Source organism: Stegodyphus dumicola, chromosome 12, assembly GCF_044657685.1.
Source record: "Stegodyphus dumicola isolate Sdum_Otavi_A_Nest chromosome 12, ASM4465768v1".
Lineage (NCBI taxonomy): Eukaryota > Metazoa > Arthropoda > Arachnida > Araneae > Eresidae > Stegodyphus > Stegodyphus dumicola.
In genome coordinates, this window is record NC_140779.1 from 27,358,149 (window position 1) to 27,386,116 (window position 27,968).

Genomic DNA, 27,968 nt, shown 5'->3' on the forward strand with positions numbered 1-27,968 from the left:
AGTTACAGTTAAAAGGGCGCGGGTGTATTTCCGTTTCTCACGAGTCGGCTTCTTTTGGAGGTTAGGAGTGGGACTGCCCAGCTGCAATTTCCTCTTTTGTGGGGGTTGAACACACGTGTTTTGCTCGTTCAGAGGCGAATAGTTCTAAGGGGCGGCGATTATTTCACAGAGTTATAGGTTGGAAACATTCCTGTTTGCGCGGGAAAGTAAGGGTCTGTCACCTTGTAGAGAGTTCTGAATTTCTGCGAATTCTAGAGGCTATTTATCGCCTTTCTTCTAGTGGCTAGAGGGAGTCCAAGTTCTGTTTATAATTGGCTAAATTTTACTTTTATTAATGTTTAAGCCAATAGTGATTTTGAGGCGTTTCTTGGAGAGTGTCAACCGAGCTTTTAAAAGCCGCTGCACGAGAGGCAGGAGTCGATTTTAGAAGTTCTTTTTAGCTGATTTTGGTAGATTTTGTTTAGCAGATTTTTCAGAACCTTAGCGGGTTTGATTCCTTCACGACGGCCCCTTGGGTGCCAGCCGCGGTCAGTGGGGTGCTGAGATGACCGGAGAAAAAAACAAAAACGCGGCGGCTCTTTGGGGGTCGACCGCGGTTTATATTTAAAGCTATTTATCACCGAGATTCTGGTTACGGAGACCTGTCCGAGGCAGTGAGGGTGCTCGTCGTGTTGGACGGTGGCGATTCCTGTCTTGCGGCCTATTATTTTCGCCATTTTGTGACACCCTGCCCGATCAACAATTTGAAAGTGTAAGTGACGACTCTTTTAAGCGTACAGAAACATTACTGTTATTCCAGCAAAGGTCCTTTATTCACTTTAAAAAATGCTTAGTTGCTAATGTGCAAACAACCTAGGTAATTTGAGAAATGAAACTATTTTCCGTATTTTAATGGATCACCCTAGATAATATGCAGTATAACTAACTTCAACATGAAAGTAACATGAAACATATACAAAAGCTGAATGTTTTTTTTTAATTATATATTTTAAATAATAGATCATGGATTGAAATAGAAAATTTATAAATATATATTATATGAAAATGTTAATTCGCAAAGCATATATACATATTAAATGCAGAAATTAACTGGAAAAAAAATGGGGTACCTGATTTTCCCTTGGACTCAGCAACCGTCGTTCCTTTCTTTTCTTGATCTATAATAAGTATTAATATTTTCTTTCATGTAAGCATGTACATTGCGGAAAAAAAAAAAAAAAGAAAGAAAGAAACGGGACAGTTCTGTGTCTCCCTTTCTACTGGGCCGATTAACGAAATCCAGATTGCGTTTTCCATGTCTCGACTTAGGATATATATTAGATTTTTATATAGCATTGTTCTAACAAAGGGATTTTGACAAAAAATCGGAATTTTTCTGAAATGACATACCATTTGTTTTCCATATTTTGATTCTACGACACAAATTATGCCTAAATACTAAACTTTGTAAAATTTGGTGCGATATTTATGGAGAAATTCAAAAATTTTATCACCAAGTGAATTATTCTTGGTGCAAACTGAATTTTTTTTTCAGTTTGCACCAAGAATAATTCACCTGGTGAACTTCTTAATTTGTGGCAACCTATTTTCATTTCCCTTTTTGCACTGTGCACGATGGGGAAAAATGCACTTCGTTCCCACTTTCAAATAATTTTAACAAAGTGCCTAAATCACATTTGCTGTTTTATCGCTTTCAAGAAATATGCAAAATTCCAAAACGCGCCAATATATATTCACGTATATCTTCGGAAATTTTGAATAAAAATCTCTAATTTTTTGCAGGTTTACTTATAAATACATCTATTTTAAGATGATGGTAAAACTTCTGTAGGTTATAATTCAAAATGTTTTTCGAGAAATTTATAAAAATTGTTTAAAAATACAAATTTTAAAAATAAATCTTAAAAATTGGGCAAAATTTATTTGGAAGGAACTTGAATTTCGAAATATGAAAGAAAGAATCAAATAAGTTTAATAAAAAAGAGAGATTAAAAAATATATACAAAATTAAATTAACATCGAGGAGCCAATTTTTTAAAGAACTACTCCTGCGATTTTGACAAAACTTGAATCGTAGAATCGAAATATGGAAAAAAAGTGGCATGTTCTTTGAGAAAAAGTCCTACTTTGTGTCAAAATGCCTATATTAGCCCAATGCTGTATATAAATCTAATACATATCCTAAGTCGCGCTTTCGAGACATGAGAAACGAAAATTGAATTCCTTCAATCGGCCCAGTAGAACAGGAGATATAGAACTGTCCCATTTTTTTACGCATTGCACATATAGAGTGCACACATTTTTTTTTTTCACATATAGAGAGAATTGTAATAAGATGCAGAAAACAAATCAAAATACAAAATATAAAAAAGACGCAAACGAACAAAGAAAAAATAAACAATAAATAACTGAAAGATTTCAGATTTTTAACATTCGCACAAAAGGTTTTGTTAAAGCTGTTTACACTCTTGCTGAGCTCGCAGTCTACCAGTCTCTTCTTGCACTCACTCCTGCTAAACGTTTTTTTTTTTCCTTTATTATTAAGCACCGTTTTTTTTTCGTACTTATACCATTTAACTTTCAACAAAATAAACAATTTCTTACAGTTGCATGATTAAAATTTCGGATGCAGTGTTAAGTACTGGCATGCGTTTTTTAATTTTGTTTCAGTCTCTCAGTTCTTTATATTAGTATTCAGTTTTCTTAGTAAGCTAGCTAATAAAATAAACTACTCTTTCCATTCTTGCCCTTTTGAGTATTAACTGTATTCATTAAATATTACGTTCTTCGAACCTAAGCTACATAACATTCAATTCAAACACAAAATTTCAATGTAGTTAAAAACAGTTGATTTTTATAATTCCCAATAGAGGTTACCATACCTATTTTTATGTTTGCTAGACTGTTTCTTAAATAACTATGTTCCAGAGCCGCGAAGCGCCTAAAATAGTTATCATAGAAAAGAAAATATATATAATGGTTTTCATTCGTTCAGACAGTTTAAATTCATAAAGGTATTAAATATTTATAATTGGATATCTCCTGATTTTAATACATGCTTATTTAAATCAATCATATCAAAAAGAAAAAAAAAACATATTCTCCAGAATTGTGTTTAATGCTTTTAAATCTTTTATTTAATGCTTTTAATCGTTTACTCAAAAACTTCTAGGCTAACTAAATCTGAAAGTACCATAGGCTTCACTGAATGGCAACACGCTAGCTGGTGGAAGATAAAACTATTTTATTTCCAGCGGCGGCAAAATATTGTTTCACAGAGCTGAGCTTGCTATTTAAGACAGTTAAATATTAACATTTTTTCAAAGGCAAAGACAGAATCTCTCACGCTTAAGCTAATTTTTTTTTTTTTTTTTTAACAGAATTACTATTCTCACTCAAATCGTAGAGTTGGCTAATAAAAACTTCACTCAGTTTTAACATATATTAAATTATAAGATATTTCTCCCGCCTTCCTAGCTTGCCTTCGTGGTGTAGTAGTTCTGCACGCTGGGCCGGTAATCCAGAGCTCCGTGGTTCGATTCCGAGCAAAGACGATTGCTCATTTTTCATCTTGCCTGCTTCCAGAAAAAAAACCTAACGTCTCTATAGTGGCGCCCGAACTAAAAGAGTGTTGAATGATGATTCTCTCATCCAGGATCTGGCGATTGAGTCCCTTAAAAACCCCAGTCGCCCTTTAAAAGGGTGGAGTATGTACCGTATGTACACAACGATATGTAAATCTGATATTTTCTGACGCGTCTTACATATAAGAGTATAATTCTCACCTATCGTTAACTTTAGTATAACAGTTGAATTCCAGAAATCTAATACTAATGTGTTTAATACTGAATGGATCCCGCATAATAATTCACTATAGAAAATATTTAATATAATTTGAGCGAATATATAGCCCAATTTTTTTATACATGATATCGAAATTCTTACAGGAAAATAAAGACTAACAATGTCTCTCGTCCTCAACATACACATTATAATAAATTTTTGACATTTTAATAAAACCATTGAACAAAATTTGCTTTAAGCACCACATACCTAAACCTCCTGATTTCGCACCAACTCCCAATGCACCTGAACCACCTAAAATGAATAAATATGCAGCAGTTATAGCTTTCAATATTTTAGGTTTCTTATGATTAAAATGGTTCTTTTTAATAAGAATCAATCCGAAGAATTCAAGAACTATAAATTAATGTTCACTTTACAGCCGTGCGTAATTCGTGCATAATGGTATACGCCGGGTATTCTTCTATAACTGCCAAATGCTGGAGTTAATTGTGTGCAACTTCGGTTGATTCATTGTATTTAGTATTAATTTATTTTATGCTAGTGTAAATTAAAGACCAAAAGTAGGTTTATTGTACGCCTCAGAGGAACCACATACTTACTCAACATTTCTTTGGACTTGTTACATACACTAGAAGAATTAAGCGAACAGTAGCTACAAGATTCATTAGTATTTTAGCTTGCGAGGAACTCTAGTTTAGGCAGAATATTAAAAGCTCATTACTGGTCAAATACTTGGGACATTTGTGATATATCTTGGCACTGCGGTTTTCAGTACATAGGCCAATCATGACCAGTATTTAAAACGTTTCCCCAGGTTACCATAAGTAGATATTTGACAATAAATTTTGCTAGGCTTATTAAAATTGCATTCATTTCAAAATCTCAAAAATTTGTCCTTTTTCATTAATACTATTAAGAGCTATACAAACCTATATAATATTTCCAGATTTCAGGCATATGAGTTTTTCACGTCATATGTATAATTTCGTTTGATGGATAGCACTGGAACTGCCAATGCTGTGTTCTATCATTTTTTTTAGTGTAAAAAGGGTCTACTCTTCTGCAATTTTTCCTGCCAAAGCTTAATTCCCTGAAAATGAAGGAGCTGTGTCTGTTCGCCCTTGAATTTGAAAGGAATTTTATGAATGTATAGTTTTATTCTAAATTTAGATCCATGAGTATAGATTTAAATCCATGAGTATCCATGAGCTTCGGATTAAGCTCGAATTTTGAATTGCTGTAAACTATGCAGACTGATTCTAAATTTATTATGTACAAACTTGGGGGGGAATGATCCAGAGCAAAGATATGAATAATATTCTCATAGAAACCTCGTGTTGCAAGAAATGTATTTATTCGTAAATACAAGTTAAAGTGCACTTGCAGTAAAAACCTGTATAATGCGAATGAAATCACATAACATCTCGTTAGAATTGGTTCATACGAAGAACAGCACACATAGAAAAATTTGAAACACATTTAAAAACATTTTCTTGAAAGTATGTCACGAAACAGATTTGCATATTAGTTATTTGCATAAAGATGTACTGTTGCGAAAGAAGGCAATAGGTGTTGTGACGAGGTCACATTGAAATAATTATTTACTACGTTATGGCAATATTTAGATATTTGCATCAGATTCCTTTGGTGACAATTTCATTTTTTTCGCCAACTTGTGTTGTAAGGTGAGGAACAGATTTCATCAGACAACTGTTGTAAGCGGAGGAAAGTATTGCATCAGACAACTGTTGTAAGCGGAGGAAAGTATTGCGTCAGACAACTAGCGTCTTCACTTCTGTTTGCCTGGGTAGCTGAAGGTATTTTGCGATTGGTTGCCTTCTGACGCTGGATCTTTTTTCATTGGGCAGCAAAACTTAACTGTGGAACTTTATAAAAGGCGGTATTTTTTGTCTACCAGGAGGGAGGAGAAGGAGGAGATTGTGAAGGTGCGAGATGGAGATGCTGCATAGAGACAGACAGTAAGAGTGGAGTAAAAATGCAAACTTGTGGGAGTTTATCGTGCAAGCTTTCTTTGGTCTCCCAGTGTGTATGAAGGAAGTGATTTTCTTTCTCTTTGATGTTGTAGCTGCAAAATTTAAGCTAATCTCCTTTTTTTCCGGGCTTGTCATTTTCGCCCGGCATCCCGATGAAGAGTACCTGCATGTGTGTGAGCTGAAATACACCAAGTCTTCGAGGGGCTGTGTGGAAGAATTGATCTATCTTCTTTTGTTCTGAGTGAGGAGGCCTCATATCGTCATGTGACATACCGGATTACAAAAAAAAAAGGAGTATCTCTTCAGTATTGTTGGTATCCACTAAAGCAAGAATTAAATCTGTTTTCACGTGTTTGTCACTCTCTCGTCACGGCGGGCTATAGACCTGGATCTTGTCCTGGGGTAAGTTGCCACTATATTCCTGTTTATCATAACATGTGACATATACGTTTGCCACCACAACCAACGAAAATAATCTTTACCACACTTGGTGCCGCGCCCAACCGTTTCGTGTGCTGTGGCAATTACATTAACGTTGCATTGAACTGTATCTATTCTAAGACTGTATTTAAAGCAGTTGTATTTATGAATGTATTTAAAGTGAATATAGATTGTATTAATCACATGAATGATTCAAAGTCTAACTGAATGTATTTAAGATGAATATACATTGTATTAATCACATGAATGATTCAAAGTCTAACTTAAGTCTTATGCTGCAGTGGTAAATTTGTTTGATATTAATTTTTTTATTTGTATTATATATATGATTTATAGTATATACCTTTATTGGGCAAAAATTTGCATATTTATCATATGTGTCATTTCATAGAATGTTATTTTGTTTAATTGAGTATGTCTAAGACACGACAACAATCTCCTGAACAAATGGAAACTAAAACATTCACATTTAGTATTGCATCATTTTCTGGTGATCCTGATACCGTTCGCTGGTTCACTAGCCAGATTAAAGAATATAAAACTCTTAATAATTGGAATGATAAAGTTGCACTATTATATCTGAAAAGTAAACTTGTTGGTGCTGCACAGCAGTTCTTGGCAGAATCGCCTGCTTGCCAAAATGTGACTTCCCTAGACGAGGCTTGTGAAAAACTGATAAATTTCTTTTCAAAGGATTCTAACTCTTCATCTAATTTAATTGCTTTCCAGACCATTCAGCTGTTACCTGGTGAGTCAATGAAAAGTCTTGCTCATCGCATTGAAACTTTGGCTCATGCTACATACAACCATGTTCAAAATAGCAAAGCATTAAACCAAATAAAATCTTTGCAGTTCCTAGCTGCTTTACCAATAGAACTCAAAGAAAAATTAATTAGTGAATCTACAGATAATTTTGATCAGCTTGTGAATTTAGCTCAGCAAGATCATTCTAATTCGCAAAATTTGAAAATATTGCAAACACATTCCATTGCTTTGAATAGCAAAAATGATGCTATTGAGAGTTTAAAAAGTCAAGTTGAAAACCTCAGTCTTCAACTTGCATTACAGAATGAAAAATGTCAGTTTTGTAATTTAGATAAGCATCCCTTAAATCAATGTAATGCTGTTTTGTCTATACAGGCAGGTAATCCCACACATGCTCATACAAATGACCACTGTGTAAATTGGATACAAGAAACTCCCATATATCCTCCATACCCACTTCCTTGCTTATACTGTCATAAATTTGGACATTCAATGTCAGTATGTCGTGCGTATTTGGCGATGTGTAGCCCTCGTCAGAACCAGGTTAGAAGTTCGAATAACTATGTTAGCAGTCGTCCTAATCTCACTAGACCACAGTTATATCGCAATAGTACGCGACAAGGTGATAATTCAAATGTTAACAGATTTCCATCTTATGTTCGGAGACCAAATTATTATAATCAGCCAAGATACAGTACCCCTTTAAACGCAAGGGGAGTTCACAAGTAGGTGGCGATGTGACCTCTAATGTTTCAACCAAGTCACCAAAAACCAACTATCATACGAGCAAAGAATCGGAGAGTATTGAAACATATTTAACTAAGCAAATGATAATCAGTGGTAAACCCTCGAGTTCTATCAAAGAGTTTTTGCAACAGTTTCATGTCAAAAGTAAAAGTAATTGTTTACCTATTGCGCATATAAATAATGTCTTTTCTGATTGTACTCTTCCTTTGATTCATGTAACATTTGGTAAAAATTTGTGCACTTTATTACTTGATTCAGGAAGTTCTGTGTCATTGTTATCAAAAGCTGTGTTTGATACAATAAGATTGGATACTAAAGTTAGATTTTTATCCAGACATGTTCAAATTAAAACTATCAATTCCAATTTACATTTTTCAGCCTGTGCGGAAATATCATTTAAGATAAACAAGCAGCATTTTAAACACGCCTTTTATGTATCTGATGCTTTTCAACAAAATTTTCATGGAATTTTAGGTTATGACTTTTTATCCAAACATGATGTCTTAATATGTGCTAAAAGTGCAGTTGCAAAATTTAATAATTTTGATGTACCTCTAATTAATATGGCTAATGTAAAAAATTATAATTGTAATCCTGTACCTTCAGAATGTTATGCAATTTTGAAACACAAAATTATGTTAGATCCTGGAGAATCGACAATTGAGCACTTAAGAGTCAATAGTTCTCATGCTAACAATCAACCTGTCCTTTTTCAACCAACTGTAAGTAAACACAATATTGAATTGCATCCTGCGATCCACACTCTAAACGACAATTCCTTCATTACTGTCATCAAAAATATTGGTTCGAACAATGTTCATATAAACAAAAATCAGAAGCTAGGTCAAGTCACATCTGATATTGAATTTGCTGAGACCATACCTGATTCTGTAAATTCAGATACTCCTCAAAATGAGTATTGCAATCTTATAACTCCATCAAAAGAGGTTTTAGAAATAAGGAAACAAGAATTGTTACCAACTGACTTTGATCTTAACCATCTTTCTCCTGAACAAAGGCAGTGTTTATTGGATGTGTTAATCTCTAATTATGCAGCTTTTTCCAAATCTTTAAAATCACTTGGCTGCACTGATAGGGTAACCCCACAAATTTGTTTTAGGTCTTCGAATCCCATTAGGACCCTCCCTTTTGAAATTCCTTATTCATTGCAATCCCAAGTTAAAGAGGATCTTCAGGAATTGCAGGAAGCTGGTTTAATTCATCGAAATGTTGCTGAATGGGCTTGTCCCATGCTATTAGTAAAAAAGAAGCCAGATCCCAAATACTCTAATAATCCACCCAAATACCGCATGGCTCTTGATTTAAGATTGCTTAATTCTATTATTGAACATTCAACATATCCTCTTCCAAAGATTTCAACGCTTATAAACAACATCTCCACTTACAAGTACTATTCAGTACTTGACTTAAAAAATGCTTATTGGCAAATTAAACTTCCCGATCACTTGCAGGATGTGTTAACATTTACTACACCTTTTGGATCCTTTGCTAATAGAAGGCTAGTTTTTGGCTTAAAGACTGCCGCCAGTACTTTTCAAGCTTTAGTGGATACGCTTATTGATGAACTAAAAATGGACGGAATCGTAGGTGTGCATGCATATCAGGATGATATTGTAATAAGTGCTTCTGACTTTGATGATATGATGACTAAGTTGACTGCAGTATTGAAAATTTTATCTAAGTATAACATAACACTGTCTCCTACAAAATGTGTCTTTTTCAAAACAGCTATAGATTATTTAGGATTTCACATCTCTCATAACTTAATTAAACCCATTTCAACTAATATTGCTAAGATCACTAACTTTCAACCACCTAAGACTGTCCGCCAGGTCAGAAAATTTCTAGGCCTTTGTGGTTTCTATAGGCATCTCATACCAAATTATGCCGAAATTACTGATATTTTGACACAATTGACCAGTAAGAAGAATAAATTTAAATGGACTGATGCGCATAGCGTTGCATTTGAGAAACTTCAGCATATATTCTTTTCTGAACCTTTTGTTATCTTACCACAATGGGACAAGGAATTTATACTGAATACTGATGCCAGTGGTCATGCTATTTCGGGAGTTCTTCTGCAGGAGCACAACAATGAATTGCATCCTGTATCATATTATAGTCGAATATTGTCACCATCTGAAAGAAAATACCCGGCTATAAAATTGGAACTTTATGCCATTTATCGGTCTGTTACTGCTTTCAAATCATATTTATATAATCGAAAGTTTACAATTTTGACTGATAGTAAACCTCTGTTGCATTATCAAAAATCTACGCCACCTGCTGACAACACGACTAGGTGGCTTATGGAGTTAAGTGAATATACTTTTGAATTTAAGCACATTCCTGGAAAATTAAATTCTCTAGCTGATTACATGTCACGTATGCAAGATCCTGATCATAATCAGCCAGTGTTGGCTGAAAACTCTAAAGATAACTCAGTTATTCTTCCGTTTGTTGAAACAAATCTTGAACGACCCCAAGTGAATGCCCTGGTTTCTTCTGGAGATCCATGAAATTTCTGAGTCAACGTTTCTTGCTGAGCAAAGTTCGGATCCTTTTACTTCAGAAGTTATCACAATTTTGAAAAATCCTTCCTTGCTTAATGCTGCAAAGGTACATAATTTATTCATTAATGAGTCAAGCAAGCTTCTTATGTTTATTTCAAACAAACAAAATAATGCTGAGTTAATTGTTGTTCCACAAGCACTGAAATCTAAAGTGTTAGAAATTTCCCATATATCCCATCTTGGGGTGCAAAAGACTTATGAGATTTTATCGAAACGTTACTTTTGGAAGGGCATGTATAACGACACAAAGAACTTTGTCCTCTCGTGTCATTTATGCAACAAATATAAGTCGTTCACTCCTAAACAAGCACCATATAAAGCCACCAGAATACCTAAGTACCCAAATGACTTTATTTCCATGGATATTGTCGGTCCTATAAGGAATTCTGGCCATGTTCTTACTGTTTTAGATCATTTTTCTAAGCATCTTGCTTTATATCCACTTAAAAATCTCACTGCAGAAACTATTACAGGGCATTTATTACAATATATATCTGTACATGGACGACCGTAAATGATCTTGACTGATTTGGGCACACAATTCACTTCATTAGTGTTTGAATCAATTACAAAATCATTAGGTATTAAATTATCTCATTGTACTCCCCAGAGACCGGAATGCAATGCACAAAGTGAACGAGTTAATACTTCAATCAAAACTTCTTTACTTACCCTTCATGAAAAAGGTGTTTCATTTCAAAAGGCATTGTTAATCCATCAGAATATTTACAATGGTACTATTCATCCTTCAACAGGCTATTCTCCTAATATTTTGCATTTTGGAAGAAACTTATCTTTACTTTTTGATACATTTCATCCTGATCCAAGGCCAGCTCAATTGGATAAATCCCATTATTTGTGTGATCTTCTAACGCAGCTGAAATTAACTTATGAACATGCCTATGAGACGCTTGAGCGAAAACAAGTAGAACAAAATACTCGTCAACTGAAAAATGCCAAATTGAGATCATTCAGTATTGATGACGTAGTGTATCTGAAATCTAAGGATACATTTAAACCCAGATTTTCTGGACCATTCTGTATTGTTTCAAAATCAAGTGATGTAAACTACACTATTCGAGCACTTGACAATGAGTTACCACAGGTGTGCATCTCAGTAGGGAAAGAATCTATACGCGATTGTAGTATCTTCAGTGATGGAGGACTTTATGTGTGCCGAAAGAGCAGACATGGACTACATGCATGGCCCTGCACACGGTAATGCCTGAATTGCGCAACGAATGTCACACGCGCAGTTTCTCGACAGGCGAATGCCAGAGCACAGAATGTTTCATCGGTCACATCGCCAACTTTTCGAAACTTGTTTGTGCTCGTCATCAGAGAGGATGCTAGTCCACGACCAACTGTTCATAATACAAAATTTGAGGGTAAATTTTGACATACAGATTCGAATCAAATAGAAGAGATGTCGGACAAAGGTTTTGGTCAGCATAATATTTGGAGAGTGTTAAACAAAAATCGCTTACACCCGTTCCATTTTTTGTGAATACAAGCCTTGAATCCACAAGAAGATCCACTGTGCCTGACATTCTACCAGTGTCTTTTGCGGTAATTTGGATTCCAGCCCGTCTTCACAGGTCCTGTCCTGATTGCAGGTGAGGCGACATTAAGTAGGCAGGGTGGATTTGATGCCCACAATCCTCATCCGTGGGCAACAGAGAATCCAATGTTTATGCGAGCACATGTATCTCAACAAAAATATCAGTGCAAATGTGCGGTGAGGTATCGTCTAAGAGATTTTAATTGGCCCATACTTACAGCCGCAGTGACCCAAAGGCAAAAATCTATTTTTTTTGTTTTTTTGTTTCTATAATAGGTGCTACTAGAAATGTTTCAGGACGTTCCGATCTTCATTCGTAAATGAATGTAATTCCAGTATGATGGTGCACCAACAGACGTTCGCACTGAAGTTTGCGATTAATTAGATCTCACTTGTGTGGCGCTATGAGTCAGCGCTAGCAGACCAGTCCAGTGGGCACATCAATCCCCCTAGTTTTTTAACCTCGATTAAATTTTGTGGGATATTTGAACTGTCTTGTCTGTGCTACTTCAGTTGACTCGGCTAAGGTTATCGTTACTCGAATATCAGTAGTTGCAGCGTGTGTGCATGAAACACCTGGCATCATTGGGAGTGTACACAAGTCTCTCCACTGATGCTGTCATGCATGTATCGCTGTTGATATTCGGAAGTTTCAGCCGTACTTGTAAACACATTGTTTCAATTGAAATGAGACACACCTAAATTACCTAATCTGAAAGTAGTATTTTTAGATGTGAACTTACCTAAATGTCTTTAAGTTTTGCAGAATACATGAAAAATATGAGTACAGTTTATCTGGTAGTAGCCGGTGCTGCTGTAGTAATAAGGAGACTATCATTCATTATTGTTATGAATTGTGTACTTCGATGGATACTTTTATTCAAATTATATGTGGAATTTTTGTATTTTCCGGTATAATAATATAACATGAGAAGCATGAGCCCAAAGATGTTTTGCTGAAAATTTAAAAATAGAGGGACCAGTCGATAACATTCAGTAAATCGTTATCGCGGTATTTTGGCCAGATATTGCTAAACTGGTGATTATTTTAATCACTTATTTTTGTCAGCACATTTGATAGGAAATGGTCAAACGTCTAAAAGCCTCGGACCTATTTTGAAAATTTTGGTCTGGAACTGTATAACTAATGGATATTGAAATCATATGATGTATATTGAAATATATGATATGATATATATTGAAATGTCGGTAATTGATACCTGCATTAGCTATAACCGTATCTCCGCCCTGACATGGATTCAAGGCATTTCGAGAAGCAGAAAGCATTAGAGATTACTCAACGGCATGTAGAAAAGTATATAAGGCGAGAGAGAACATGAGATTCTCAATAGTTATTAGTAGTTAGTTCATCATAGTTCCTAGCTTTGAGATAACTGCATGCTAGTTTCGCACCCGATATTCATTTTGTAATACGCTGTGTTTAACGTCCTTAGTAGTTTCATGTGTACCTACTGATTATACTCTGTGATACTGTGAAGAGCTGTAGGTACGCGTTTGCAGAAAATTCAGAAGTGAGAACGGCTTTTTTGGTTCTATATATTTCAACAAGCTATGATCAGTTTTCGTGCGTACAATCTATTACGAAACCGTATGTAACACTAAATGTTTCTGACGTGTCTTACACGCATAAGTGTAATTCACTGAAATCGTTAGCTTTAGTATAACACTTTAGAGCACATGATACTACACATGATTTCGAAATTCTTACAGGAAATTTTAAAAATGACAAGTTCCTTCGTCCTTAACATACACATTATAATAAATTATTGACATTTTAATAAAACCACTGAACAAAATTTGCTTTAACTCGTTGAAGACCGTATCGGCCCAGACGGGTCTCTATTCAAATAACCGAAAACGCCCCAAACGGCGGAAATTCCGATGATGCTTTCTTCCCTCTCCTAAGGTATGCAGTAGCAGGTGCAGTTTTTTCAAATGCATTGTATCAGTTTTAGGCGGACAGCTTGACCTAAAAGGAGTTATTTGTGGTTTCGTATCTTTATTTGTTAGAGGTAGAAATGATGTCATTTGAAACCTTCATTCTTATTTATGTTTTAATGGACGGGGAGGGGAGGAAATTGCTGTGACTTTCGAAAACCATTTCGAGCGGTTCGGTATTTTAATATAGAGGTTAGCGAAGGCTTTGGGTTTTAATGAGTAAAATACTACATACCTGAAACTCTTGATCTCGCAACAACGCCCAATGCACCTAAACCACCCAAAATGAACAAATATGCAGCAGATATAGCTTTCAATAATTTAGGTTTCTTGTGATTAACATGGTTCTGTCTAAAAAGAATCAATCCGAAGAATTCAAAGAACTATAAATTAATGTTCATTTTACAGCCGTGTGGAATTCGTGCCTAATGGTATACGCCGGGTATTCTTCAATAACTCCCAACTCCTGGAGTTAATTGCGTCCAACATTTTTTATTAATTGTAATTAGTATTAATTTATTTTATGCTTTCTATTTTGAATTAAACAACAAATTGTGGATTTTTGTACGCCCCAGAGGAACCACATATTTGCGCATATTCGGTTGGATTAAATGGGTAAATTAACATGTCTTTGGACTTGTGAAATACATTAGAAAAACTAGAATATAATAAGAAATTTCATCAGTATTCAAGTATAGGAGGAACTCTAGTTTAAATAGAATATTACAGCCTCTTTTCTGGTTAAATACTTGGGCAATTTGTGAAATATCTTGGTATTGAGTTTTTCAGTACATAGGCCAATGACGAACAGTGTTTAAAACGTTTCGGCAGCTTATTAGAAGATATTTCACAATACATTTTCCTAGGCTTATTAAATCGCATGAACACATCTCAACTTCTCAAAAACTTGTCCTTCTTTGTTTCATATTATTAAGAGCCATCCAAACCTATGTAATGTTTTCAGATTTGTGATATCTGAGTTTTTCACGTCAGATGTATAATTTCTTTCGACAGACAGCACTGCAACTGTGAATAATGTGTTCTGTCCATTTTTGTAGTGTACAAATAGTCTACACTTCTGCAATGTTGCCTTCCAGAGCTTGCTTCCCTAAAAAAGAAGGAGCTGTGTCTGCTCGGCCTGGAATTTGAAAAGAATTTAATGAATGTATAGTTTTATAATAATTTAAATCCATGAGTGCATATTTCGGATTAAGATCAAATTCTGAATTGCCGTGAACAACTATACAGGGGTATCCAAATTTATTAGGTACAAACTTGGAGGGATGATCAGGGACAAAGATATGAATAATATTCACATAGTACCCTCGGGTCGCACGCCGTTTATTTAATAATAAATGCAACTTAATGTGCAGTTACAATAAAAACCTGTATAACGCGAATTATATCACATAGCATCTGGTATGAATTGCTTCATACGAAGAACAGCACACATGCAAAAATTTGAAACTTATTTTAAAATATCCTCTTGAAAGTATGTCACCAAACAAATTTGATATTAGTAATTTGTACTTTTCAGATTTCTACTTAAACATGTACTTTTGAGAAAGAAGGTATTAGGTGTGCATCGCAGTAAGTAAGTAAGATCTAGGCTGCCCCGCCTCGTGAACTAAATCACATTATGTGTCTTCTCCCCCTTTTGGCACTTCGTGGAGGTTCAACCTCCACTATTACCCTTCCAGGGAAGCAGAGCACCACCTGGATACGACACGAGGCAGCACTGGTCGTCAATTGCTCCTGCCAGTCGCATGGGCGAGCCCGTCGGAGCGGGCCGTAACCTAGCAAACCGAGGGGAACTAGCCCTCCGGCTATGGTTCCACACCGCTCAGAACATGCCAGATCACGAGGGCCGCCAATAAGTGAGTTTTCCCAGGCCTTCAGATCAACCAAGTTCAAAAATTTTATTCCCCCGTGACCGACACTGCCTAGGTACAGATCCTAGATAGTAGCTTCGCAGAGTTCTCTATGTCGACCACCGGGGGGTGGAATCGCAGTAGGGAAAGGATCTATTCGCGATTGTATTCACGTCCAGTCTTCCTGCCAGAGGTTTAAGCCTTGACCCCATAATAGCCCTCTGAGGTAGGAAGAAGGAGCTGGGATTATAATTTTTTTCAGCTTCTTCGCTTCTTCATCAGTGGCTGCTTGCGTGGCAAAGCTATCAGCTGCTTCATTTCCCTCGTTTTCTGCATGTGCCTTGATCCATGTGAAGGAGAGATGTTTCGGCGGGTTGCGCTGTAAATGTTGTTTTAATTTGATTATCAGGGGCGAGGTGTGGTTGTGATTTTCTATAAAAGTGTTCACATACTGTCTGTGAAACTTTCGCCCGTTTTATTTTATTGTTGAAAATGTAATGTACCGCCATTGTAACTGCCTGCACCTCCGTCTCCATCGCAGTAGGGAACGAATCTATTCGCGATTGTACTGTCTTCGATGATGGGAGACATTACGTATGATGAAAGAGCAGATCTGGATTACATGATTGGCCATACAAACGGAAATGTCACAGCAGCGCTGCGAATGTCACAAGCGCAGTTTCTCGATAGACGAATGCCCGAGCACAGAATGTTTCATCGGTCACATTGTCAAACTTGTGAAACTTCTTTGTGCTCGTCATCAGACAGGAAGGTAGTCCACGACGAACTGTGCATAATACAAAAGTTGAAGGTAGAATTTTGATTTATAGACTGGGATCAAGTGCAAGAGATTTTGGACAAAGCTTAGGTTTTGGTCAGCATAACATTCGGAGAATGTTAAACGAAAATAGCTTACATCCCTTCCATTTATAGAAGGCTTGAATCCGCAAGACAATCCTCTGTGCCTGAATTTCTACCAGTGGCATTTGCGGAAATTTCCATTCCAGCCGGTCCTCGCAGCTCCAGTCCTGATTACAGATGAGGCGAAATTTACTCGCCAGAGTGTATTTGGTGCCCACAATTCTCATCTGTGGGTAACTGAGAATCCAAAGGTTATACGACCATATGTATCTCAACAAATATGTCAGTGACAATCTGTGGTCAGGTATGGTCCAAGATTTTTTCATTGGCCTATACCTACTGCCGTAGTGACCCAAACGCAAAATCTATCTTTTCTTCTTGAATAGGTGTTACCAGAAACGTTCCAGGATGTTCTCATTTTCATACGTAAAGGAATGTAATTCCAGTATGATAGTGCACCAACAGACTTTTGCACTGAAGTTTGCCATTAATTGCATGTCACTTGTGGCGCGCCATGAAACAGCCGAGGCAGACCAGTCCCTGGCCACGCCGGTCCCCCTATTTGTCGAGCCTCGATTATCTTTTGTGGGGTATTTGAACTGTCTTGCCTACGCAACTCTAGTTGGCTCAGCTAAGGATATCGTAGCTCGAATATCAGTAGTGCAGCTTGTGTGACTGAAATACCTGGCACCATTGGGAGTGTACACAAGTCTCTCCACCGATGTTGTCAAGAATGTATCGCTGTTGATATTCGGAAGTTTGAACCGTACTTGTAAACATCTTGTTTCAATTGAAAAGAGACACACTTAAATTTCCTATGTAGACATTGTTCATATCTTAATTCTGGACCTCGCTTCGAATTTTGTACCATGAATTTGAGAACAATTCGGTATAAGTTAGAGAAAATTCATAAATAGTAGAAAAAAGTTTCTATCGCAAATATTGTTTTGTGAAATATATTTTGAAAGAAAAAGTTATTATCAGCAAAACGTAGGATTTAAAAATATAGATCTGATTTAAATCTTATTTATAGTCTGAAAGTAGTATTTTTAGATGTGAGCTTACCTAAATGTCTTTACATTTTGCAGAATACATGAAAAAAATTAGCATAGTTTATCTGATAATAGCCGGTGCTGTTGTAATAAGGCAACTATCATTCATATCGTTATGAATTATGTACTTAGATGGATAATTTTACTCAAATTATGAGTGGAATTTCTGTATTTTCCAGTATAATGAGAAGCATGAGACAAAAGATATTTTGCTGAAAATTTAAGAATAGAGGGACCAGTCTATTTAACATTCAGTAAATGGTTATCCCGCTATTTTGGTTAGATATTGCTAAACTCACGATTGTTTTAGTGACTTATTTTTTCAGCATATTTAGAAATACCAGCGACTGTAGGGAACGTACTAGTTGCATTCTTTCAACGTCGCTCCGTCTTTTGTTTCAATAACTGGGGAAATTTTGCGATTTATGTTTTATGTTTCAAAAGCATTTGCTGTGTATAGTCAACATCTCAGGGATTACGAGTATACCAAATTTGTGGTTTAAGTGCCTTAGTATATTAATTACCAATTAATTACGTTTTCTACACCGAGGATTACAGTGTAAGCCTACCTACACGAATACAAGTTCCGTCCCAGTATCTGCTGCTTGCTGACCTGCCTTGTGCCTTATACCAATGAGTAATATCTTCAGGAGTAATTTGGTACCAATTACAAGTTTTTAGCTAAATTTGAAATCGAGATATTAATTTTTAAATATATTTCACGTGTAATTCCGTTAACTTTGATCTTTCTGCAATTCGAACGGTCGAACGGATGCAATCTACCTCCCGTAGCTTTCAGTTCCCATTCCACTAACAAAGGATGAATATTGGTAAGTAGAGTATTGTTTCTTCAGTGATTGCGCGGGAAATAATTAAGCCACGACATCAGTTCCAGCATCATTGTTCCAGTTCTTAAGAGAGCGACATATATTTCAAAATTTGGTGAAATTTGGACATATAGTTCAGAAGATATTACTTTTATCAGCAATTTTTCGCACTTAGTAAATTCCATGATGAGTGACAGCTACGTATGCAGCGCATAGTGAATGAATTTGGATATTTCCATACATCAATTTATGTTTGTCCGATTACTTCAATAGTGTAAGCTACATTAAGAGATTCGCGCTTCAACTACCAGTGTTTATACACTGAAGTGACAAAAGTCATGGGATACCTCCTAATATTTTGTCGGTCCTCCTTTTTCCCGGCGAAGTGCAGCAACTCGACCTGGCATGGACTCAACAAATCGTTGGAAGTCCCCTGCAGGAATATTGAGCCATGCTGCCTCTATAGACGTCCATAATTGTGAAAGTGTTGACGGTGCAGGGTTTGGGGCACGAACTGACCTCTCGATGATGTCCCATAAATGTTCGATGGGATTCATGTCGGGCGATCTAGGTGGCCAGATCATTCGCTTGAATTGTCCAGAATGTTCTCCTAACCAATCGCGAACAATTGTGGCCCGTTGATATGGCGCATTGTCATCCATAAAAATCCCATCGTTGTTTGAGTACGTGAAGTCCATGAATGGCTGTAAGTGATCTCCAAGTAGCTGAAGGTATCCATTTCCAGTTAATGATCGGTTTAGTTGCACCAGAGGACCGAGTCCATGCCATGTAAAAACAGCCCAGACCATTATGGAACCACCACCAGCTTGAACAGTGCCTTGTTGACAACTTGGGTCCATGGCTTCGTGGGGTCTGCGCCACACTCGAACCCTACCATCAGCTCTTACCAACTGAAATCGTGACTCATCTGACCCAGCCACGGTTTTCTATTCGTTTAGGGACCAACTGATATGCTCACGAGCCAACGAGAGTCGCTGCAGGCGATGTCGTGCTGTCAGTAAAGGCAACTCGAGTCGGTCTTCTGCTGGCATAGCCCAAGGAAGACAAATTTCGCCGCTCTGTCCTATCGGACACGTCCCTCGTACGTCCCACATTGATTTCTGCGGTTATTTGATTCAGTGTTGCTTGTCTGTGAGCATAGACAACTCTACGCAGACGTCGCTGGTCTCGGTCGTTAAGTGCAGGTGGTCGGCCACTGTGCTGTCCATGGTGGGATGTTATGCCTGAAATTAGATACTCTCGGCACACTCTTGACACTGTGGATCTCGGAATGTTGAATTCCGTAACGATATCCGAAATGGAATGACACATGCGTCTACCTTCAACTACCATTCCGCGTTCAAAGTCTGTTAATTCTCGTCGTGCGGCCATAATGACGTCAAAGCCTCTTCACATAAATAACTTGAACACAAATAAAAGCTCTGCCAAAGCACTTAGCATTTATACATTTTCTACGCGATACTACTGCCATCTGTATACGATATCCGAAATAGAATGACACATGCGTCTACCTTCAACTACCATTCCGCGTTCAAAGTCTGTTAATTCTCGTCGTGCGGCCATAATGACGTCAAAGCCTCTTCACATAAATAACTTGAACACAAATGAAAGCTCTGCCAAAGCACTTAGCATTTATGCATTTTCTACGCGATACTACTGCCATCTGTATATTTGCATATTGCTATCCCATGACTTTTTGTCACTTCAGTGTATTATTCAGTGCTCCCAGTTGTGATGTATGGGTGACGCCAACCAACAAGATGTATAGAGGGCGCTAACTCTCAGTCTGGAGAGGCGCCAAAAGTTTAGTTTCCAAGAGGGAGACCGAAAAAGAGGTCATATGGAAGGCTCGTGGGAGCCATTAATGAAACTGAAATTCACTTTTATTACTTTATATATTTCAGTTATTAGTAGTGTAGTTTATTATTAGTTTGTGTTTGTAAAATAAATGTTTAAAAATACAAGAAGGTGGAGTTATTTCTCTATGAGGCGGTGGATGAAGAAAGGGATGATATCACACGCTCTCTTACGAGAACCAGAGCTTTAGATGACAATAAAGTAACTTCAAGAGAAGCAGGTAGGAAGCTTTTGATTTTATTTACTCACAGTATAGATGTATTAAAGATATATATATATATATATGTAAGATATATATAAATTAAAATGTATAAGAATACTAAGAAAGAAGACTTAGTAAACCTTCTTGGTGAAATTGAAGATACACAAACTGTTGGTTTAACAGTGGTTCAACTAAAAGGTAAAATTGAGGACAGTAAAATATTTAAAGATGATCCAGAATTTGTAATTGGATTATTAAACTCAATAGTTGTGGAAAGAAAAATTAGAGAAGAAAATGAAATAAAAGCTAGGGATACACAGTTAGCCTTAGAAGCTCAAAAGGTTGAACTTGAAAAATTAAAATTAGCGCAGCTAGAGAAAGAATTAGAATTAGAAAAATTTAGAAGTCAGAATACAGTTAAAGATGGATCTCGCGCAGATAAAGACATGATTACAGGTTCGGGAAATTATTTAGAAAATTTGATAAAGAGTGTTAAAACGTTAACTATTCCTATTCCGGGAAGATCGGAAAATTTCAATTTGTTTTTTCAAACATTAGAGAGAGCATTCATAACTAAAAATGTACCACAGGAGCTCAAATCCGAAATTTTGATTAACATTTTAGGGGATAAGGCAACTAATATATTATTTTACACTAATGATGAAGAACTAAAATGTTATGAAACCATTAAAAAACTAGTATTAAAAGAATATCAGCCAACTGCTTATGAATGTTTAATGAATTTCCGAAGAGCACGACGCGATCCTAAAGAGTCACATGTTCAGTTCGCTTCTAGACTGTCTGCAAATTTCCAGTATTACTGTCAGTTACGTGAAGTTAATAACTTTGATGCACTTTGTCAACTAATGATTTCCGACAAACTTTTCCAAACGTTACACAAAGAAACGGCAACTTACATTAATATTAAAACCGGAGAAAATTGGTTAAAACCTAAGGATTTAGCTAAAGAAGTTGACTTGTATTTTGTAAACAAAGGCAAATCGTTAAACGAAACCACTTTTAACACTAATGAAAACATAGCTAAATCGTCCCACTCTTCAAGAGAATCGAAATATATTCCGCCTCATATGAGAAGCAACATAAATAAAAATAAATATCCAAAGACCGTTACATATGTGGAAAATTAACGCATCTCGCTAAATCTTGTCCACAAAGAAACAAATCGGTAACACAAAACCCTCCTCTAAAAAAAAGAAACACCAGAGCAAAATACTAGTGATAAAGTAATAGCAAAAATCGGATCTTCATGCTTGTCAAATGAAAGTTTTACGCAACCATTGCAAAAAGTAAAGATTTGCGTTGCAGGTAACGAAATCCAAGCCATAATTGATTCAGGTGCTGAAATTTCTGTTATAAATCCGAAACACATATCAAATTTCTCTATTGAGAACAACTGTAATATTGACCTAATTTCTGCATTTGGAGAAACCATATCAGCTAAAGTGGCTAGAACTCCTCTATCCATCAAAAATACTGATAATCCTAATTTATTGAAACCTGTCGATGTATTAGTAGCTTTAACAGAAAAACTTCATATTCCCTTCATATTCAGAGGTCAATAAATCATATACATTTGGAGTAATTACCTCTGAATCTCATCTGCTTAGCGCGAATCGTGATTGCGACACAGTGCCTCCATCGCAGATACCGGAAACGAGGAGCCATGAGTCAAAACAATTCGAAGGCGAAAGCCGCGCTGATTTATTTATGACAGGAGGAGAGCAAAGTTTAGTCATAAGTTGCATTCAGGGCGAAAACGAAAGTGGGGTGGGTCAACATTCAGATGCCAGTATTTTTAAACAACAGCAAAGGGAATGTGAGACATTACGCAGTACCTATAAAAACGCGCAAAGAAATAAAAATAAATATTTTTTAATGGATGACTTAATTTATCATACTGAAAGAATTTCCGGAGAACAAGTTAGTCAATTGGTATTACCTAAAGTTAGAATGGAACAAATTTTAAAATTAGCTCACGAATCTATTTTTGCAAATCATTTAGGGATGAGAAAAACAAAAGAAGGATTCGTTATTCATTTTATTGGCCAAAAATGTCACGAGATATTGAAGAATATTGTAAAACTTGTAAGGAATGTCAATTACAAAGTAGAGAAAGAACTAAAGATCGTATACCCATAGTTCCAGTTCAGAGGCCTGATTTTCCATTAACACAGTGAATGTAGATATAATCGGTCCAACTGAACCTCCATCAGCACGTAAACACAAATATGTACTATGTTTAGTCGACCAACATTCTAGGTGGCCAGAAGCTGTCCCTTTGAGAACTATTACAGCAAAATCAACATGCGACGCATTATTAGAAATCTTTATGAGAACGGGCATACCTCGGGTAATAGCTAGCGATCAAGGTACCAATTTTGTTGCAGAATTAACACAAGAATTCCATGCCAGATTAGGAGCAAGTCCTAGATTTGCAACACTAGGACATCCACAAAGTTCGGGATTAGTTGAACGGTATAACCAAGCTCTAAAACGTATGCTTCATCATATCATTAGAAACGACTCTAAAAATTGGGACAAACATATACCATACCTGTTATTCGCTTACCGCGAAATTCCAAATTGTACTACGGGAGTATCCCCATTTAAATTAATGTATAGAAGAGAGGCCAGAGGTCCGTTGTCAGTATTAAAATCGTCATGGTCAGGAGAAATTCCATTACCAATAAAATTGGGTAAAAGTGCTGTTGATTATCTACAGGAGCTAAAGATGAATTTAGAAATAGCAGCAGAGCAAGCATCTATAACTGCAGAATTGAAACAAGGTGCATATGCAAGATATGCTAATCGAAGGGCTATATATAAAGAATTCAACCCTGGAGATCAAGTGTACCTGCTGATTCCAGATTCCAGTAATAAATTATTTGCCAGATGGATAGGACCTGCAGAAATATTATCTCGTTGTAATCCAGATTCTTACAGAGTCAGACTGACAGATGGTACTATAAGAAGAGTACATGTAAATAAAATTCGAAAATTTAATCCAAAAGTACAGGCAGTAGGTGTAATATTTGAGAACGAAGAAGAACTAGGAGAAGTCCATCCCACACACAGTGTGAGTGACAAGTCCAATCATTTTCATCTTAGCGAAGTAAATTTAAGCCATTTAGATGATGATAAAAGGAATGAAATGATGAACTTGTTATTTAATCCAAAAGTACAGGCAGTAGGTGTAATATTTGAGAACGAAGAAGAACTAGGAGAAGTCCATCCCACACACAGTGTGAGTGACAAGTCCAATCATTTTCATCTTAGCGAAGTAAATTTAAGCCATTTAGATGATGATAAAAGGAATGAAATGATGAACTTGTTAAGAAAATATGAAAACTTATTTATAAATAAGGTACAAATTGCCAAAGTAGGAGAACATAAAATAAGATTAAGTGACAATGAAAGGAAGAAGCCATATGTTTATCGAATTCCAGAAGCATTGAAGCCTCAAGTAGATAAACAAATCGAAGAAATGTTATCAATGGGATTGATTGAAGAAACCAACGCTGAAATTTCGTACCCTATTGTATGCGTTATGAAGAAAGACGGTAATATTCGCCTTTGCGTTGACTTTAGATCCCTTAATGCAGTAACGAAACCAGATGACTTCCCTAGGGAAAATCCTAAAGAGCTCTTATTCTACATTGGAAAAGCCAATGTGATATCCAGCATTGATTTATTCAAAGGCTATTGGGCCATACCATTAGAAAGAGAGAGTCAAGAATTAGCATGTTTCAAGACACATCGAGCTCAGTATCAATTTAAAGTCATGCCTTTCGGGCTACGCAACGCCGCTGCAACATTTCAGAGAGTCATGAACCAGGCCCTTGCTAAATACAAAGATTTTGCTCGAGCCTACGTCGATGACATAGCTGTTTATTCAAATAATTGGAATGAACATTTAGTACATCTTGACACCATTTTTTCAAAACTGTTAGAACTACAGTTTTCCGTAAATCTCAAGAAATGTTCCTTCGCTAAAACTCATATTAAGTATCTAGGACATATCATCGGTTCCGGCAGTCATCCAGAGAAATCCAGAGAAAGTGGAGGCTATCCAGAAATTAGCTAGACCTCAATCAAAAAAACAATTGAAAAGCATTCTAGGCCTATGTAATTATTACAGAGACTACATTCCACATTACGCCGAAACAGCGTATCCATTAACCGAGCTCACCAAAAGAAGAAGAAGTCCTGAAGAGCTGTGCTGGACAGAAAAATGCGACAAAGCATTCATTAAATTAAAGAAATGCCTAATGGAAGCACCTAGTCTTTATACCTCTGTACCAGGGTTACCTTTTATAATTCAATGTGATGCATCTTCAACAGGTGTTGGAGCCTGCTTATCTCAAAGGAAAATCGGAAAGTTCTACCCGATTAGTTACGCCAGCCAGAAACTTACCAAAACACAACAAGCATGGCCAACTATCGAGAGGGAAGCTTATGCTGTTATTTGGAGCTTGAAAAAGTTTGAAACTTGGATTTTTGGATCACCTGTGGAACTGATAACTGATCACAATCCGTTAACTTTCATCACAAAGAACGCACCACAATCTTCTAAGTTACAGAGATGGGCTTTAGCATTACAAAAGTATGATACTACAATTTCACATTGCCCAGGTGCTAAGTTAAGCAATGCTGATGCGTTGTCCAGACTAGAGACTATTGAGTGACTTGTGTGAAAGAAAGAACTTTTCATAGACATTTATGAACTCTTAATATTATTATTTTTTTATGTGTGTGTTTCTTTTTCAGCTACTCTCCCAGAGACTTTTAAGTATATCATAGACGCTTTAAGTATTCTATTGCATTAGAATTGTTTGAAAACTAAATTTTAATCATTTATATATTACAGTTTTAGAAGAAGTCTTGTAGTAGGTGTAGAACTAACCTGTATAAGTATTGTGTTATATATCTTTCAACTTCAGTATCGATTGATTTGTAGACTTTAGTAGGTAAGTAACTCTTTCGTTTGACGTCACCATGATTTGTCATATTTTAATAGGCTTTCACCCTATTTCAATCTTGGATGGGGGGTGTGATGTATGGGTGACGCCAACCAACAAGATATATAGAGGGCGCTAACTCTCAGTCTGGAGAGGCGCCAAAAGTTTAGTTTCCAAGAGGGAGACCGACAAAGAGGTCATATGGAAGGCTCGTGGGAGCCATTAATGAAACCGAAATTCACTTTTATTACTTTATATATTTCAGATATTAGTAGTGTAGTTTAGTATTAGTTTGTGTTTGTAAAATAAATGTTTAAAAATACAAGAAGGTGGAGTTATTTCTCTATGAGGCGATGGATGAAGAAAGGGATGATATCACACCAGTGTTTCTCCGTATAGTGTAATTAGTGCAGCTCTGTGATTAGTGTGTTATCCTTCAGCTATTCTGCCCATTGGATTACCATGAAGTTTTGCACAGATGAAGTTATAGCACCCTAGGTAGGAGTTCATAGAACTTCTTCAATAGTTCTTTATTTTCATTTTTAATTACCTAATAACGCTAATTAATAACCAATAGAAGGTTTTCCAAGGAACTTTAGACTCAGAGATAATTACAACAATAGTTACTACTTGCTTATAATTTTATAGGTTATTTTACTGTCTAAATATATCTCCACTGGGATCAAGTTCATTTAATTAGCGTTATACCTCGTTAATTAGCATCAATTAATTTTTGCGTCAATCACGCATTTGCCTGCTCTGTGTTAACTTCTACAGGCATCATTACTTATGCATATATGTAATGATGTAATTTAATTACTTACATCATACCCTAATTTTAATGTCAATTTGTCACTGTATTGCTATATTGATTGTGTTATTTTTATATAGTGTACGTCACACACATTAGAAATGCATCAAAGCAACAAAATCTTTACTTACTGGGACAGCTTTTACACTAGGTTTTTAATAGTCCACAGTGTAACATATTTCTCACTGAACTGAGTTACTCCTATCTCTGACACTGACTGAACTTTAATACAGTAATTTAATACAGTAATACCTGTACCGGACTTTGAACTATTGAACTTTTGCTTTCAGTACTGTTATCCTAATAATATTCCCTGTATTACTGAATTGTGCAATTAACTGCATTTTCAAACATAATTGCATACCTCTCTATCATATTCGTGAATGAGTGTGTTAAGAATCAGTGTTGTATGACAACAATTTTGAATAGTATTGCAATATTGAATAGTGTCCCTTGCCAAGCAACGATCTACTGTACCGAATGAAGAAGACCATACGCCTGTCAATGGCATACTAGACCATTTTGCCTTACTTTCTTCAGATCGGACACACGCAGAGAAAATCGTAGCACTAGCAGAAGACATCAAATAGGCCTCCGCGACATCCAGAAGGAACCAGTACCTCTTGCCAAACGACGTAAGGGTACGCATACAAAAATCGTTAGAAATTCTACAAGAGCTAACTCTAGAAGGCCCGGAATTCCCACTGAAGCCCGAGACAATTGAAACTGGGGTCAAAACATCCACCTTCGACTGTTGCAAAGCAGTACGCGCACAACACTCTACAACCTCGAGTGATCTTCCTGCACTGAGTGCATCAGTTTCTGACGCAGCAACATTAGCAGTTATATAGGAGCCACCCCCACGCTCTTTTGAAGAAGTAGTAAAACTAACATAGAGGCGTAGTTTAATAATAAAGCCTACTGGTAAGAAGACAGAAGCACAACTCAGGAACGAACTCCAAGGAAAAGCCCCGATTAGCCGTCTACAAATTGCGGTGGAGCATATCTCCTCAACATCGAAAGGAGAATTAAAGGTCTTTTGCAAATCAACTAAGGACATAGATCAAATAGAAGATAAATTACAAAATGCCAACCTGGAGATTGATATGCAAAGACGGCAAAGAAGAAAGCCACGCTGCACTGTTAATAACGTCTTGGACAACATCATGCCCGAGGAATTCATCGGGGAAATCACTGCAACAGCAGAAATCCCATCTAAAGCCTCAAAGCGCTCTTCAGACTCCAAGAACGGAAACCAAAGCGAGTCAAATGGGTCCTGGAGTGCGAACCGTCCATCCTTCCGGCAGTCCTTACGGCAAGACGAATTTTCATATGCTGGCACGTACACGCAATCAGAGTACCTGGGCATCCGTCGCTGCTACAAGTGCCAGCAGCTCGGACATACCCAGAATAAATGCAAAACGAACTTCTGTGCCTACTGCGCCGGACCGCACAATGTAAAAAACTGCAAAGCAGAACTACCAGAATGTATTAACTGCTGTGAAGCAAACAATAGACATGGAACCATGCACGACTGTAGGCACCCAGCTCCCCGAGTGCTGACTCAGGCGAATGCCAGGGAAGTACTGGTTAGGACCTGTACCTAGGCAGACTCAACC

At 36.7% G+C, this 27,968-nt stretch overlaps 1 protein-coding gene across 1 annotated transcript in view; it reads right to left on the minus strand.

Moving 5' to 3' along the window:
- The window catches only part of LOC118205220 (uncharacterized), a 219,106-nt gene that overhangs the window by 18,269 nt on the left and 172,869 nt on the right, over window positions 1-27,968 (minus strand). The window contains exons 32-33 of the mRNA XM_085827386.1: window positions 4,054-4,098; window positions 1,110-1,157 (exon numbers count right to left, since the gene is read on the minus strand). Coding sequence (XP_085683512.1) covers window positions 1,110-1,157; window positions 4,054-4,098 — 93 coding nt within the window. The remainder of the gene's footprint in view (window positions 1-1,109; window positions 1,158-4,053; window positions 4,099-27,968) is intronic.